This window comes from Corvus brachyrhynchos, unplaced genomic scaffold (genome assembly GCF_000691975.1).
Source record: "Corvus brachyrhynchos isolate BGI_N302 unplaced genomic scaffold, ASM69197v1 scaffold101, whole genome shotgun sequence".
Lineage (NCBI taxonomy): Eukaryota > Metazoa > Chordata > Aves > Passeriformes > Corvidae > Corvus > Corvus brachyrhynchos.
The window spans coordinates 911887-928815 of record NW_008237239.1 but is presented as its reverse complement, the minus strand read 5'-3'; the positions used below and the strand labels follow the sequence as shown (position 1 = coordinate 928815).

The 16929-nt window shown below is 40.5% G+C and overlaps 1 protein-coding gene across 1 annotated transcript in view; it reads left to right on the top strand.

Annotated features, from left to right (window-relative positions):
- KIFAP3 (kinesin associated protein 3) overlaps positions 1–16929 on the top strand; it is a 68187-nt gene that overhangs the window by 1218 nt on the left and 50040 nt on the right. Inside the window, exons 2-11 of the mRNA XM_017729569.1 lie at positions 3942–4038; positions 4169–4300; positions 5539–5693; positions 6763–6818; positions 7309–7450; positions 8584–8683; positions 9441–9565; positions 10022–10120; positions 10807–10985; positions 12879–13041. Of these exons, the coding sequence (XP_017585058.1) occupies positions 3942–4038; positions 4169–4300; positions 5539–5693; positions 6763–6818; positions 7309–7450; positions 8584–8683; positions 9441–9565; positions 10022–10120; positions 10807–10985; positions 12879–13041 (1248 nt within the window). The remainder of the gene's footprint in view (positions 1–3941; positions 4039–4168; positions 4301–5538; positions 5694–6762; positions 6819–7308; positions 7451–8583; positions 8684–9440; positions 9566–10021; positions 10121–10806; positions 10986–12878; positions 13042–16929) is intronic.

Genomic DNA, 16929 nt, shown 5'->3' with positions numbered 1-16929 from the left:
GGCTTGGGGATGGATGGGAGATATTAGGTGGGGAGGTGACAATGGAGAGTATTTTGAGAGGGGAGATGATGAAGTGGGTGGAGGTATGGGGAGGGAAGAATGGCTGTTTTGGAAGCTTTCTGGAGATTGTGGTGTGGTGGGTAAGATGGGTGAGGGGTTTGGGAATGGGAGACAGATTTGTTTAGGCGGTCCCCCCTCAGCCTCCTCCAGTCTGTTGGGTAGAAGGCTTGAATGAGGACAGGGAGGGTGAAGGATCAGTGTAGGTTACAAAGGCAGGGTAGGCAGAGAGATGGGGTAGGTACTGCTGGGGGAAAGGTGGTAGTTTGGAGGAGTGCTCTGGTCTGGGGATGGCTGTGGTGGCATTTTTTGGTGTGCTAGGGATGAGGCACTGAAGTGACAGCAAGTTGAGAGAACAGATGCTCTTAGGAGATGAGTGAGGAGGGTCATTGTGTGTTAGGTGTTGGGATGGGGCAGGTGGCTGATTTGGGGGTCAGGGATGGGATAAGAGACAGTAAGGCCAGGTTCAGAGAGCAGCTGGGAGACATGGACTGATTCGGAGGAGAGCTTGAGAGTATGTCATGGCAGATTGGGTGGGACAAGTGACATGAATGGAAGAGGTAGGTGTGGTATATAAAGTGTATGGTCTGGGTTTGATGTTGCAGATGTGATGAATGAATGGTGCCTTTTATCTATTTGGCAGTGAGACCAGTCAGCGTAAAGAATAGGGTCTGAGTTGGCAACTATAGGATCTCTGTCAGTTGTTTCAGAGGAAAAGTGATTCAATTCCAAAAGATGCCAGGTCATCTAGGCCTCTCTTCAGATGTGATGTGTGAGCAGTGTCACTTGCTCTATCATGCAGGTGATTTTATCCATCATGTCTTGAATCGTACGGAGTTCCTGGTCTTCTCTTGTTTTTTACTTCCTTTCCAGTTACTAGCATTTGCAGAATTTCATGTTTAAATTGTCTAGGTTTTGCTTTTTCTCCCCTTATATGCCACATATTAAGACCCATAGTTGGAAACAGCGCAGGGGAAAAAACCCCTCCTGATAATCTTTGAACATTAGTTCTGTCATGACAGTGCTATGATGGGTAAAAAGTAAATGGCCACCCTTAGTTAAATCAATAGCTGTATCTTTGGAGTAGTGTCTGGTTTTTAGCCTTGCATGTTCAGTTTGTTCCATCTTACATGATTTTGGAGGAATCTTTCCATTGTAGTCATCCCTGCAACAAGTGTAGTTTTCTTTCTTTTTTTGGGAGCACAAACCCAAAACTACCTGCTGTGCTGTTTAATGTGACCAGGCTGGTGTGCAAGTCTGGTACTCCTCTGCTCCCTGTTTCCCTCTTGTCATCCTCCATGGGCACTCCCCCTCCCACCAAGTCTGACTTGCTGGGATTTGTTATTGGATTTTCAGCTTTACCCACGTGCGCCATTTGTCCCACTTTTCATTAGGATAGTTTGCTTTTGCTTTTTCCCTCTAAAGGAATTAGTTAATAAAGAATATTAACACTCCAGCCTTGGTTATGTGAGCTCAGCTTGTCCAGCTTTTGTCTGTAGAAAAGGCCTTCCTCTTTTAAACCTTGAAGTGAACTGCGTTCTTGTTGACAAAGCAAGCAGTGAAGTGAAAGGACAGGCTGATGTGCATGAGAGCTCCCCAGTGCATTGCTGCTTCTACTTGTTATAATGTTTGTAGTTTGAAATGTTTTATGAAGTGATTTACAGACTCAAGATGTGTAGAAAATTGGTAAAAAAGATGTTTGTAGATTTGGGGGAGAGGACGGTTTTTTTCTGTAAATAAAGATGTACCTTGTGATGCTGACAATCTGAATGCAGTGTTTTCCAAATGAAAAACAACTTCAGTGGCTGGGGAGTACATTTTAGTGTAGGTCTTCAAGTATTTCACAAGTTAGGATTTTCAGAGAGGGAACTTGGCTGTGTATTGATTTGTGACTTCATTAGCTCAGAAATAGCTCAGGCAGAGAGGGTGTTTGTCAGTGTGAGAGGGTAGAAAATCTCTGCAGCTGCAAGTTGGTCAGTTTACACATCTGTCCCTCTTAAGGAAAAATTAAATGTGGGAAGTCCTAAAACAGTTTAAGCAGTCTTAAGCTAAGACTCTCCTGGTTGCTAAGCTCATCTGTGGTTTGCTGTTGCCAAAAGGAGGAGGTTTCACTCCTTCTTCTTCCTGATAATAAATGGGAGGTGTTGTTCCTTTTCTATAGATGACTTCAGTTCTGTGACACATCGAAAAGCTTCCTCTCTCCGAAATATGGAGAGTTTTCTGTTGGATTGCTGCAATTGACTGTGACAGGGATTGATGAGCCCTCATGTTGAACTCCAAGGTGACTGCCAGGAGCAGGGAAACATGGGAAGATCTAGTCCTTTTGGCAATGATGAGCTGTTAGTTCATCTTTATTCTTGTAAAACTTTACCAAACCCCTGTTGTCTACCCATCCTTTTCTTTATATCTGTAAATATTACTAAGCTGTCACTAACCAGAGCTTTGACTGTCAGGAGCCTGAGTCAGGAGCAGTTGGCATCTCCTGGTAGATCTTAATATGGGAGAAATATATTTGGAGGTGGGGAGTGAGAGCTGGATTCTTTTGAAATAGATTTGCCATAAGCTTTCTCTCCTGCAAGACTGGACCTTGTGAGAACAGAGAACATACTGTAATGAAACATCTGCATCAAGGTACTGTTAAAGGGGAGCAAACCCAAATATCTTCAAAAAACTCTTAAGTCATAAATGGAGTTTTGCTATACTCTCATGGAAAATGTTGCTCTCTAGCAGGGAGATATATTTGTTTGCTTTGTAGCTTTATGTCCTTGCAAGGCTGGTAGCTGGAACTGGACTCTTCATTTCCCGCAGCAGACTTCTCTGTGGTTTGTGGAGTTTTTTGGCTGTATCTCAAGACAAAGGTATTTTTTGCAGTTGTATTCTGCAGAAGGGAAAGTGGACACCAGAGTAGCTGGGTAGATGGAGACAAATCTCAAACATTTTCTGCTGAGAGTGGTTACACCACAGGCTGCATCTGGATTTGCTGACATTTTCAGCTCTATGAGGTTGAAGTTGTTTTCTCTGACCCAATTGACCCAATGCCAAGGCTACCTGCTGATATGACTACTGGTGAAGCCACTTGTAATTCTCCTTATGGACATGATCTGTCTAAAAAAACTGAACGTCCAACAAAAAAACACAACCCACATCCCAAAAGCTAAATCCACATTTTGGAGGTGTTTTTAATCTGCAGTGCTTTAGCAGCCTGGTTTATGGCATGACTGTACCTATTTGATTGGCAGTACCAAGTGGAAAAGGGACAAAAGTCATCTTCACCAATAAATAAAAAATGTGTGACTGTATTCTCTGGATGTGGTTCTGCCACTGCTTGAAAACAGAAATGAGGTGTATCTTCATGCATCTGAGCCTTTCCTCAGGAGCCTTGTGGACACAGAATTCTTGGCACAAAGGAGGGGAGAGCAGGACAGGCCCTTATGGCACTGACATGCCCCAGAGTACTTCCCTGGAGAATACTTTTCCCAAGTATCTGTAGCTGTAGAAAAGCAGGTAGACATGATTTATATCTTTTGATGGCAGCTGTTGATTTTTGTAATCCCTCAAGCCTGGGAGCAGGCACAGTGAGGTGAAGAACAGTAGCAAAGAGGCTTGTGCTTCAAGAGAATAGTTAAATTGAAATACAAATTATTTGTAATTCAGTCTCGTAGAATTTTAACTACTAAGAACTAGCCAAGAGAGTGACAAAAAAATCTGTTTTTAAATGACTCCACTAATTAAGGCCATTAAACAAAGATTTGTCAATACTGACAAGGTTATGGGGAATCAAATGGGAAATTCACCTCCTTGGTGAAATGCATCTTTTTGCTCATTGTGGCAATTTGGAACAGGATAACTTTGATTTCTTTCCTTACCTGATTTTTGTGACTCAGGCTTGACCAGTGGCTTGGATGTTTCTGTACAACGCATAGTAGTCAAGAATATGCCACTGGCACCAGGCTTTGGTACAGTTGTGTGGGATGGAATATGGTATGGAAGGAGAGCAGTACTTGGGTTTAGGGTCTGAATAGAACAGGAGGCAGGTAACTGATTTCTGCTCTGGTATGTTTTCTGAGCTTTTCATTTAATCTTTTTTTTTTTTTTTTTCTCTTTATGACAGGAAGGTGAAAGGAGGTAACATAGATGTGCATCCATCTGAGAAAGCCCTCATTGTCCATTATGAAGTGGAAGCAACAATTCTGGGAGAGCTGGGAGACCCCATGCTGGGGGAACGCAAGGAATGTCAGAAAATGTAAGGTCATAGCAAGATCTGATAGTTTATTTCGATCTTCATAGTCGTAGATTCAATAACTCAACATATCACCTTGCCTCTAAGAAATTGTAGGTTATAATCTTCATGCAGCTTAGTGCTGGGCTAGCAGAGGGTTTCAAAGCCAGGAAATAACACGTACCTAGGAAGGTTAACATGTGAAACACGTGCTGTAAATTGCTTTTCAGCCATGTCCTTTAAGGTGTTTTGTAAAGAAAAGTGATTACTCCTGTTTTACATGATGGGTACTTGAAGCAGAGAAAAGTAAAGTGATTGTTTCCTGTGCAAATGGTAGTTCGTGTTGGAGCAAGAAATATCATTACAAGAACCTCCTTGACAGCCTTATGCTCCAGCTGTTGGCTCTCCTGTTGTTTTGATCTGCCCCTGCCCAGTCAGTGAATTCACTACAGTATCTGCATTTTACTTTTGCCTGATAATTTCTTTCAAGACCATTAAAATATTCCCCACTGGAAAAGCCCAGAGAACTATCAAAACTTCAGTTTTCAAGCTGCAAGGTTGGACCTATTCTAGAGGGTTTTATCTCTAAAATGATTTCTTTTTGAGAATTTTAGCTGAAGTGGCTACCTGTGTGAGTGCATATAAGAAGAATAATTGGGGGAGAAAAGAAGAGAATCCTTAAATTGTCTCAAATTTCTGAAGATATCAGAAGTGTTCTTCTGTCATCAGATGCAAGCATAACTTGCATCTGCAGGGTGGTGGAAATCCTTTTTCCACCCTGTTGTTAATACCTACAGAGATTTCTTACTGCTCACTGCTTGTGGACCTGGCTGCAGATCTGCCAGAGCTGTGGGAGGCTCCTGGCACTCCAGAAGAACCTTACTGTGCAGACAACACCCAGAACTGTTTTTTATTTGGGACTTTTTTGTGTGCAGTACTCCTTTGTGGTCCTGTGCACTTTTTATGGGGTATATTGCAAATCAGTTACTGTCTTTTGTATCAAAGATGGTTGTAAGGGATCTGTTCCTACAGCTGCATTTAATGTTGCTGTTTGTCAGCTCATGGATAGTTACGCTTCATCAAATCTGTTTGACAGTTGCTTGCCTTTTGGAGTTCAGAGACACGACTTTGACATGAAAGGCACAGGCACTGGGTGTATCAGGATCATTCTGCTTCAAGAAATTCATGACTGTGTAAACATAATCAAAGGACTGAAGATGAAAAAAGTTTAAGAACTGAAAAGAGACTTGTCTGTATTGCAGAATTCGTCTGAAGAGTCTTAATGCAAATACAGACATTGGTTCCCTGGCTCGAAAGGTTGTTGAAGAATGCAAGCTCATTCACCCTTCCAAGCTTGGAGAAGTAGAACAGCTGCTGTACTACCTGCAGAACCGCAGAGATGCCTCGGCAGGAAAAGGTAAAATATACAGGCACAAAGTAGCTTGGGATGGGGGTCCCTCTGCCTTGAACAGCTACTGTGTGAGGTGTTTCTAGCTGGGATCCCAATGTCCCTGATGAGTTCTTTGGGGATAGTGACAGTAGGGGAGAGGCATGGTTTAATCATCCTTGGAAAAAATTATGGTGTTGGAGTGAGATTGGAGGAAATTACCTTTCTAACAATGAAATTTATTTTATTATTTTGGTTAAACTTAGCATTGATGCTTCTTACTGGCTGCCTTGTGCTTTAGCAGGACTTGAGAGGTACAGATTCTGCTATTTGGTTCAGCCTCTTCATTTTGAATCTGCACTTGCAGTGACATCAAAAGTCTCTGTGAGGACCTTCCCAGAAAGAACTCTGGCATCACCTCTTGCAAGGGTGGATAGTGTGCCTAGGCTGAATTTGGGCTGTGTGTAAAGCTGGAGAGTTTCAGAGCCTGATGGTGTAGCAGACAGTTTGGGGTATTTCTCTCTCATCTTGTCATCTTAAGTTCCTGGCCTTTTGGTGGTCCTATTTATTCTTAAGTTTACCTTAAACTTTTTGCTCAGGGGACAGTTTAATATTAAACATTAGATCCTACATTACCTTGTGGTTAGTAAGGTTTCTTGCAACCATGAAATGGTAAGCTTTGTTCTTGAGCTGGATTCCTAGTGAGACAAGTTTAAAACAAAGATTTATATTATATATGTGGTTTGACTGTACACACTTTGCATGTTTTACCTTCTTTCTCTCTGCATTTCTGTCTCTTGGTGTGTCACAGGGCACAAGCACAATCAAAACTGCTGAGGTATCTCACTGTGGAAGTGCATGTTGTCACTCTGGGCTTGCTCTAAGGTTTATTACCCTCTGTCTCCCCAGCTGATGGGGCTATAACTGATCGTTTAGACTGAGTTGACAAAAGGCAGCTGAGGGTTTGCCTTACTGCTTAGGGACTGTTCAGCTTCAGAAACCAGAATTAGTCTGGCAGATCAGCTGGTGAAAAGGACTTTGACCTTGATTTAACTAGAGCATGTGTAACTTAACTGCACCCATGTCTTTTTCTTTATAGAAAAGAAAGAGAAAACCAGCAAGCCAAAAGATCCACCCCCATTTGAAGGAACAGAGGTAAATATTGGTGTTAAAAGAGAAATGCAAACCCCCGTTTACTACTTCAGTAAGCAGTTATAAAAGGGAGGAGGGGAGAGGAAATGCTGAACTTTTGTGTTTTTCTGCTTCTTGTTTTTTAAACTAAGAACTTGGTTTGGAAATATTGCACAATGGAAAAAAATTATCTCCACAAAGAGAATTGCATACATAAAGTGACTTGCATACTTGCCCCTCCAAGTATAGCATGCAGCAGGACAGCCAGTGAGGTCTGGAACATTGGACAGGACACAGAGTTGTGTCTGAGCATCCTTTGGTTTTAGGAATTATATCCCCTCAGATTTCCTGGTGTTCATTGGCAGTGATTCTGCGTGTGTTGGGGTTTTTTAACTTGTATTTTATCTTTGCTTAAGATGTGTACTCAGAAGCTTTTGTCTCACGACTGAATAACGTGATTGCTGGTGTTGAATTGCCATCTCTCTGTGAAACCCTTACTTCTGACTGCTTTCAGATTGATGAAGTTGCCAATATCAACGATATGGATGAGTACATTGAGTTACTGTATGAGGACATTCCTGACAAGGTGCGTGGCTCTGCCCTCGTTCTGCAGCTGGCCAGGAATCCTGATAATTTGGAAGAGCTGCTTATAAATGGTAATTTTAAAACCCAATGGTAATTTCTCTTGATGTGCTGTTAATTTGTGTCCAGGGAAAAGTAGTTCACCTTTAATTTGGGATTTTCTTTAGTTTGCTAGACTCTATTTCTCTGTATATAATAAGGTGGCCATCAAAGCCCAGTTGGATCTCTCTACAAATGGAAGCTGCTCAGACTGGTCTTAGGTGGGCCTAATACTGAAATCTTCCTGGCCTCTGCAGGCTTCAGCTTTTTTTTTCTGATCCTAGTTATTTTGATGCTAAATTAACTTCGGCTGGCATTACTGCTGGAGATGAGAATGTATTGTTGTATTCTGTAGATGAGGAAACTTGCCTTGAAAAGCAGATTTGAAAGCTGACATAAGTTGATTTTGTAATTTTCTTTCCTTGCCTCTTTTGCTAAGCCCTTATACCTTTACATTCCTTGAGTAAATGATGACTTCAGTACATACCTATCTTGAAGTGTCACCAAGGAAGATGGAATGGGATGGGAATGGTGAGCCATGAAATAATGGCTTGTCCCTATGAGTTGTTGAAAATATTTTAGTGCTTTGTGTTCCCAGTTGCTGCTTTTCTCATTCTGATCAAGTAACTTGGTGTACATGAAGAGAGCGCATGAAGAGATAGGGGAAGGTGAATGGAAAAGTGAGATGAAATAAGACAAGAAGAAATAAATTATTAAATAATATGAAGTTCATTGGGGGAAAATAAATAGAAAGGTGGATAAGAAATACTGTCTGTCAAGGTAGAATTTAAAGGAGGGTTGAAAGTGAAAATTGTCATGTTTTCGGCTGGGGACACAATGTAGTTTGGAACACAGAGCTGGCAGAGGCCACAAGGTCTGAAGGTTAGTGGTAGTTCTAAGATGACTTTGGTGTGTGGTTGCAGTTTCCTTCCATACTGTCTCCTCATAGGGTTTGTGACAGGATGACCACCCAGGGTACTCTCTAGTTCAGTACAGTCTCCAAATGGAACTTGTGAGCAGTGTTGCCTGTTAAAGTGAGATACCTGGGGAAGTCTGCCACTAGAAAACTGATAGATGTAGAATAAGGTGTATTCAAATTCTGAGGCTCACAAGATAAAAAGGAGGGACACAAAATGCTGATGCTTCTCTAAATCTTGTTTCACTTCAGAAACTGCCCTGGGTGCATTGGCTAGAGTGCTGAGGGAAGACTGGAAACAAAGCATTGAACTCGCTACCAATATAATTTACATTTTCTTCTGCTTTTCAAGGTGAGTGCAGAGTCCCTGGGTTTAGGGACATAAGGAATGTAGCTCTGCTTAGTGGCTTTCCATTTGTTTTCTGCACTGTGCTACGGAACTTCACTGAAACAGGAAAAACAGACAGGAACACACTTCTGCCTCAATTTTATTGCTTATAACAAAAAGAACCCTCATGGTGAGGCAGTGTCTAAGAGAGCTGGGAAGAAACTAGTAAAGATTCTGACTCATAGCTTTGTGTCAGAAATAAAAGGTGGCTGAGCTGCCACCTGTAATTTCCATCAGCACTCTATAGGGAAGAAACAATGTTCAAAACTGAAGTGAGTGCTTGCTCTTATTTAGCTATGCCAGTGTTTCAGCATACCCTGCCTAGAAAAAATTCAAGCAGAATTTGCATTTACCTTGTTTTTAGGTCTCTATTGTATTTCTGGTGAGGAGAGAGTGCTGTGAAGCACTTGCAGTATGGAAGGCAGGGCTGAGGGGAAAACCTTTGCCTTTATGCATGGAAAATTGGAATGTGTTTTTATTTTGACCTGGAACAACAAACTGTTCCTTGTCTTTCTACAAGTTGAGAAAATATTCGTGTTTTCAGGGATTGTTCCTGTTTTGAACTATTTTTTCAATAGGGAAGTGCTATAATGGGGCACACAGTAAATACCTTTTTTAATATTTCATGTGGTGCAGTATCGGGTCATTGCCAGCATAGATATCAAAATAGATACGGAGTTCTTGGCATTTATTCCTCTCAAGTATTATTTCTTCAATGTAGTTTCTCTCAATTTCATGGAATCATCACACATTACAAAATTGGAGCCCTGTGTATGAATATCATAGACCATGAGCTGAAGAGACATGAGCTTTGGCAGGAAGAACTTGCTAAAAAGAAGAAAGCTGATATCCTTTTGATGTTCTGGCATAGCTTGATGGCTTCTGACTTGTCTTGACAAGTGTTGTTGGGTTATACAAGATGAGTATACAGCACCTTCTGTAAAAGCAGTAGAATTTACTAGAAAGTGCAAAATACAAGTGCAGATATGAAAAAGCCCAAGAATGACGAGTTTGGGATGCTGAAGCTACTAAAGCAACACAAGAAAAAAATGTTGTATTTTATCAGTAGTATGTCTTAGAACAGATGTGCTGCTTATTAGGGTGTATTATATCCTGGCCTAGAAGGAGAGAAGAATCATAGCCTGGATTACAGGTGTACCAAGCTGTTGCTGAAGTAGAGTCTTGACACTGGGTATTCCATAGATCTCTTGCTTTTAACTAGTGATTGAGTAACAATTTTGAGGACAATTGTCATATAGCCTGTATAACTTTTCTCTGAACTCCTTAACTTCTGCAATTCACTTGATGAAGATCCTGAAAATCAAACTCTGAAAAAGGACTATGAGAAAACTTACAAAAAATACAAAGGGCTGGTTGTCAAGCAGGAACAGCTGCTGAGAGGTACCAAATCCAAGTAGCAAATTATTTTGTTGTTGGTAAATGTGGCTGAGGGATTCCATTTGATTCTTGTTATAACCAGGATGTCTTAAACATACTGAATGTGTGGATGAATATGGAAGAGTGTTGCCAAAGAATAGGGAGAAGACAAGTACTCAATCAGATTGTTTGACACTATTAATAATTTTAAAAGCCGTTTGTCAGAAGAAGAAGAGCAAAAGTGATCCACTTTGCTTTGCTCATGATGTGGGTTTGGGAGGATTTGGGTATTTGGGTTTTTTGACTTTGCCTAACTTAGCTTCTATCTGACTCATTGATTAGATTTCATTCTATCTCAGTTTCTGTACTAAAATACACTTAATTTTAGACTGAAATTATCTGAGTGGCAAACCTTTCCTGAGAGGGGCTTTTTAATGGTTCCTGTTGGAATTGAAATTTGAAAAAATACATACCACACAACATGAAAAGCTTCTAGTGATCATAATTTTAGGTTTTTTTTCAAAGCCATGATTAGAATTAATCTTCTTAATGCTTTTTAAAGAGGAATAAAAAACGTTCACAGGCAGTTGCCTTCAAAATGCATTGAAAAGGGAGCATAATGCTTCTGAAAGTCTTGTCTTCAGCACTTAGAGTGTATATAGAGACTTGTTTAGTTGTGTTGGTTTTGATCTGTTGGTATGATTTGTTAGTTGCGATTTACCTGCTCCTGAACCTTGCTGAGGATACTCGCATTGAGCTGAAGATGAGAAACAAGAACATTGTCCACATGTTGGTGAAAGCACTGGACCGGGATAATTTTGAGCTGCTTATCCTTGTTGTAACCTTCCTGAAGAAACTCAGCATTTTCATGGAGAACAAAAATGATATGGTGAGGCTTGTAGCACTCTACTGCATTGCTGGAAAGGTTGGAGTTCTGAAAACTTTGTGTGGTTGGAGGGAAGAGGGAGACACTAAGTATCTCTAGCTCTAATTATCCTGTTTTGTTACAAGTAAAATGAGTAGAAGAAAAGAAGCACAAGATCCAGTTGTAACCTACTGCAAACATTTCTGAGGAGCTGTCATCCCCAACAGAGAGTATGATCCTGCTGCTGTTAGCTCCTAAGAACTGGAGGCAGTTATTCTTCATAAGCTTTTTTTTTTTGTTGAAGTCTTACACTTTTGAAATTGTAGCGTATTTTTTTTTATGACTTCAAGCTCTAGTCAAGTATCTCCTTTACGGATCTTTTAATAGATGCTTGACTTCACCTTTGTGCCTTTATTACAATTTATTAGATGAAAATGATACATTTTCCTTATCCAAGAGGTAATCTGAGATCCATGGTACACATAGATTGTGAGATGAAAAGATCTGTGTAAAAGCAGTAGTGAATTAATTGGACCTTTGCATGCGTGTACACTGAACACTGCAGACAAGAAGTATCTCCCTTATTTATATATGGTACTTGGTTAGGAAAATAAGAATTAGGTCTACAGCCCACTGATTTGCTGGCACACTTTCCCCATTCCATCTGATGTAGTGGAAAGACAAATGAAACAAAGTTGTTAAATTGATTTTCTTTCAGAGTGTTCTAACACTGAAAGTGTTGGTCTGCTTCAGGTCAGCTGTCTGAGCATTCCTTACTGATAATAAAGATGATACTTTTTTTTCCATGGTATTATTAAGGAAAGCTACCAGTGAATAAGAAGGTGTTCTGATATTTATATTGGGCAATAATACAGAAGTGTCAAAGGCAAAATGAACAAAGATTAGTTGTGCAGCACCTGATTCTAGGTAAAACCGAACAATCCATATGTATTTATAGCAAATTCTTCCCTTGGCTGTTCAAGGACCATATTAAATTCAAGGCAGTGAGATGGGAGTTCTTTCTATCATGATTGTTTCTGATCAAAGCCGTCCAGTCGGTTGTTTGATTTTTGCACTGTGCTGTGTGGGGAGAGCTGTAGTTTCTTTTCTTAGTATTCATTCAGTGTCTATTTATAACCAAACTAGTAATATACATGGAGAAGTCTCAAGAATGCCAAGTAATTTTATGTGCCTCCTTCTGGCCAAAGAAGGATCTGGGAAACAAAAAAAATGAATGCATTTAAAAGATTATGTCAAATAAAAGCACAGAAATGTTGTTTAAAACATGGTAAAAATGTTCTGAAGTCTTGCCAGTCAATGTTCAGACGTGTTTTCTGGCTGGTAAAGTGAACATGATCTCAGGAACTGATACCACTTCTCAGTTCCTGGATTCCAATTTTTAATTTGAAAGTGATACATGTTTCAAGATGACTTTCATGCTTTTATTAAATGAACATGCCGGATGGCATGCCTCTCTTAGAGCACATGCACACTTCTGTCTAGGGGTTCATTTGAAATTCATAATGAAAGGTCTCAAAGTCTTTTTGGATGCCAGTTTTCTGTCTTTCTTGGTTGGATCTGTCTTTGACTCTACTGGCAGTTGCTGCAGGATTGCTTGTGTTTAAGTTTAAATGAGTTTGCTCACCCCAATCTAGTTTTGCAAGTGATGTCTTCACCACATTCCTGCAGTATTCCAACTGTGAGGAATGTTTCCGAGACATCTGAACTTTTTGGTTCAAAAACTTTTTTAATCAATGTTTCCCAGTAACCTAGTCTAGAAGACTTCAACCACAAAGGCATAAGCAGAACTACTTCAGATGAAAATGCATTAACAGTCACTATTATGGCTACAAATTGGATATTGAAGCCAAAGTAAGTTTGGGTGGATTATGGATTTTTTTTTTTCTTGAAATACAGGTTGAAATGGATATTATTGAAAAACTTGTGAAAATGGTACCATGTGAACATGAAGACCTGCTGAATATCACTCTTCGACTCTTACTAAATCTCTCCTTTGATACAGGCCTGAGAAGTAAAATGGTCCATGTTGGTTTGCTTCCCAAACTCACTGCACTCCTGGGTATGTTTTCTTTTGGTCTTACACAGACATTTCAGCAGGGACAGTGGAGCTGTTTGCATCATGATATGATGTGCCTAAAAGTTGCTGTGTTCTTTTGTCTTTGCCACTTCCTCACTACTCCCAGCTTCTCAGCATTTACATCATCTTGTCACACACAGGTTTAAACAGAAGTTTAGAAGGTTTCCAGTAGATTTATTTCTAGGTTATCCTAAACTGTAGAATGAATCTTCCAGTCTTTAAAATTACTTCAATATCTACCTGAAAACCATGTGAGTTGACACATGAATGATGTTTGTAGTTCTGGGGGAGCACCTAGGAAAAATAGCCAGCAACTTCACAGAGCCTAGCTGATGGAGGTACAAACTATATGTATATATATATATTTATTTTTAATGAAGTTTGATATACCTGCTGGCTCTTGTAACATGTCTAGCCAGATCAGAAATCTCCCAATTTTGTTAGTTTTAAGTCTAGGCAGTACTGATTTCTGTACTTACAGTTTGGCAATCTTGTGTTAAGATCATGCAAATACATCAGTTACAAGTGAAACTTTTTGTTGTCTCTAGGGGAAAGCCATGGAAACAATAAGGAGTTTGTAAAAAGCAGAGAATTGTTCTATTTGATCATTGTTGTATGCTGGAGTTCTGAGGAGGGATTTTTATTGCTTTTTGTGTGTTCTTTGGCTGATACTACCTGGAGGCTGCTCTGCTAGATACACTAAAGGTTTAGCAGGTTTTGGCTCTAAGGATTGCTGAGTGGGAATAGAGGATCTTGTCTTGTGTGAATCACTGATGTAAGACATTGCTAGAGTCTTCTGAAATACGTTGACTTTGGGATGTGCTAAATCCAGTGCAGATGGTGCATCCAGATAATGGCTGGAGCAAGGGCAGTGCAGTGGTGAATCTGAGCTTTCTCCTCTAGCTTTGTAGTCTCTTAGGATTGTGTGTCTCCTTAATTCTTCTTCAACCTCAACATGGCCTTATTGCTGTTTAGTTAATACCATAAAAACTTACAGTGCTTTGGAAGCCTTAATCCTGTTGGTGATTATTATATAACAGCTACCTGATGTATCCTGAAATGACATCACCTCTTTTTATGCTTTCTATCCCACAACCACATTTGCACTGGTCTGAGCTAGGACGATGAAAATTGGCATTTGAAATCCCTCTTCTTTATCTTTTTATCCTCAAGACAATGTTATTTGGTAGTAAAGTGAACTGAGAAGTGGAAGCTGATGAGGAAATATCTTTTCTCTTGTTTGAGAGAAGATCTGGTTAGTTAGTTTGATTCAGCTTTGGTTGTAAGCTTTCTGGAGCAGGAACTCTTCCCTTTTGCTCATACTGCAGATAATGCTATGATCTAAGGGAGGCTTCTGGGGGATTGTCACCCCAGACAATGGCACAACAAATATCACTGAAGTCCCTGCTCCCAGAAATTCCCCATTTAATTAGAGTCAGACTGAACTCACCAGTTAAATATCTGCTTTGTAGTGTCTGTTTCTAACATGGAGAGGAAAATTGCTTTTCAAATGCCATTCTCTTAGAGTTGTAACTAGGCCTGTGTGGAGGCTGTTTAGCTCAGAAGAACTGGTTGCTAAAATTGGAGTCTGTTCCTGAAGTGGCTGTTAGGGTAATCTACTGCAAGTCCTGCTGGTACTTCCAGAATATTTACTGTGTGTTTCTTTTCTCATCTTGGAAGTATTCAACCATTTTATTCTCTTTTTTCTGAATTTTTTTTTTTCATAGAGGCATGTGCTGTTTGCCCTTGCTTCTCCCCCTAGAATTGGTTGATACTTATGTTTGGTGTGCTAACGAGAAAATCTAGGTAGAAATATTGTCTATTACTTGTTTCTTTAAGCCATTGCTGTGATTTGTGAGACTCTTCTTGGTATGGTGATTCAAGCAATTCTCAAATGCATCACTTGGCGTATCCTGTCTGAGAGAAGTCTGCAACCTGAATAATAAAACAGCAATGTGCCGGATGCCCCATTTATACAGGTTATTTGGGTATTAAACACACATTATTCAAGTCAGTACCCTTCAGTTTACATTTGCAGGTCATCTCCAAGTGCTAACACAGCACAAGAGCTGTTGACAAGTCCCAGTACAACTCCTAATGTCAAGAGGTCAAGTGTGCTGACTCAGCCTCCTGAAATTAAGCATTTGTGCATGCTGGGCCTCTGGGTCTTTAGCATGGGGTTTGAGATGAGTATAAATTAAGTGTAGTAGGTGTTTAAGGAGAGAGTTGAGATTGCAAAGAATTAAAGGATTTGTTAGGCAGTGGTTTAGGGCTGAGCATGGAGGTGGATGCAGTCTTCAGTTCTGGAAGATGTGCTGCTTTCCCAAGGGACACTTAACTGGGAGCAGGAAGGCTCTAAATGTAGGTAGTGGGGATGAAGCAGTGGGGATGGTCTAAATGAAGCAGTGGGGATGGTCTGGCTTCAGCTGAGCCCTCGGGAATGGAATAAGTATGCCATGGGTGTAATGGAGGACGACCATCTTCTTTCTTTCCATTGCACTCCAGAGTGTTGAAGCTGCTGTTGAAAGCATGGACATGAGAAATTCTGCTGAAGTCTCTGTTTCCATTTTAATTAGCTTTTCCTTTTTAATGGTGCCAGTGCCTGCTTCCCCATGTAGCTGTGCCAGTCAGCACCACTTGCTCATTTTCGTGGCCTCTCTTCACAAGTCTCAAGTATTGTATATGACAAGACTCCTCTTGCTCCCTGCAGGCACCCAAATTAATCAACTACAGCTGATCTTTGTTATACTGCAACTCTCGAAGAGCTGTGTGCTGCTGAGGGAAGTTTGGCTTCAGACTTGAGATCTGAAGCTGAAGCAGAGCTATGGAGGCCTGTAAGATACAGTCTGCTGTATTCAGGTTTTTCTATATATAAGATGGTTGAGGAGCTATGAAAAGAGATTTTGTTGCTTTGTGTGACTTCCGTCCTTTAAGAAAACCTTTTAAATGTTGAATCACCCAGGCCCTGCAAAGAATGTCTTTTGCAGTGTGGCTTTGTTTTAATAGTTAGAAATTTTGTTTAGAGTGATCTTTCCTTTCTGTGCCAATATGTGTGAAGTAGGACTTTAGTTGCCTAAGGTGAGAATTCATGTGACTTCACCAAGTGGTTTAAACTAGATGTTTGCCTGAAATGTGGAAAACACAGGTTCAGTGTCTTCCAGTCATCTCCTTGGAAGGAGAGACCAAAGCAGCCTGCTACACACTACTCTGTGGAGGTTTGCTTCACTCTTAGGGTTCTCTCATTGTGCATGGCACAATTCAAGGGAAGTGGAGTAGAGGAGTGACTTGCTTCAAATATGGTAGAGTTTAGAAAGGGAGAAAGATAGAGCTGAACTTAAAAACAGGATATAAATCTGTTTTCTTAATCCCTGGAAATGCTCTTCCACTGTTGGACATAAGGGAAATGTTACCCTTTTTCATAATTCTTCCCCTGGCTGTGTGATTGGCTTATAAAGTAAATGCCCTGGCAGCAAACAGAAGAAAACATTGTCTACAAGGAAGAATAAAAACCCCTCACTTTTTGTTTGGACCAGATCCATTTTGTTTTTCAGTTAAGTGGCCAAACCAAATACAAAATTTTTAGTGTAGCTCTCTTAAATACAGGCACAGCTTGTGATTCATATTCTTCTAATAAGGGTGCTATTTTATGCTGTGTCTGAGTTGTTTCTTAGCCTTTGTGAAGTGAAACAAATAGTTCCCCATTTGCCATGAGAACAGCAGGCAGTTTGTACAGCAGAGCCAGCTGAGTGCTGCTGTGGGGGTTATGGCAGCCTGCAAACCTCATGGTGAACCCCTGTTCAGAAGCAGCTCATGGCAGCATCCCCGTGTGGTGGGCAGTACTGACATTTCTGGGTCCTCCCATCAGTTAGT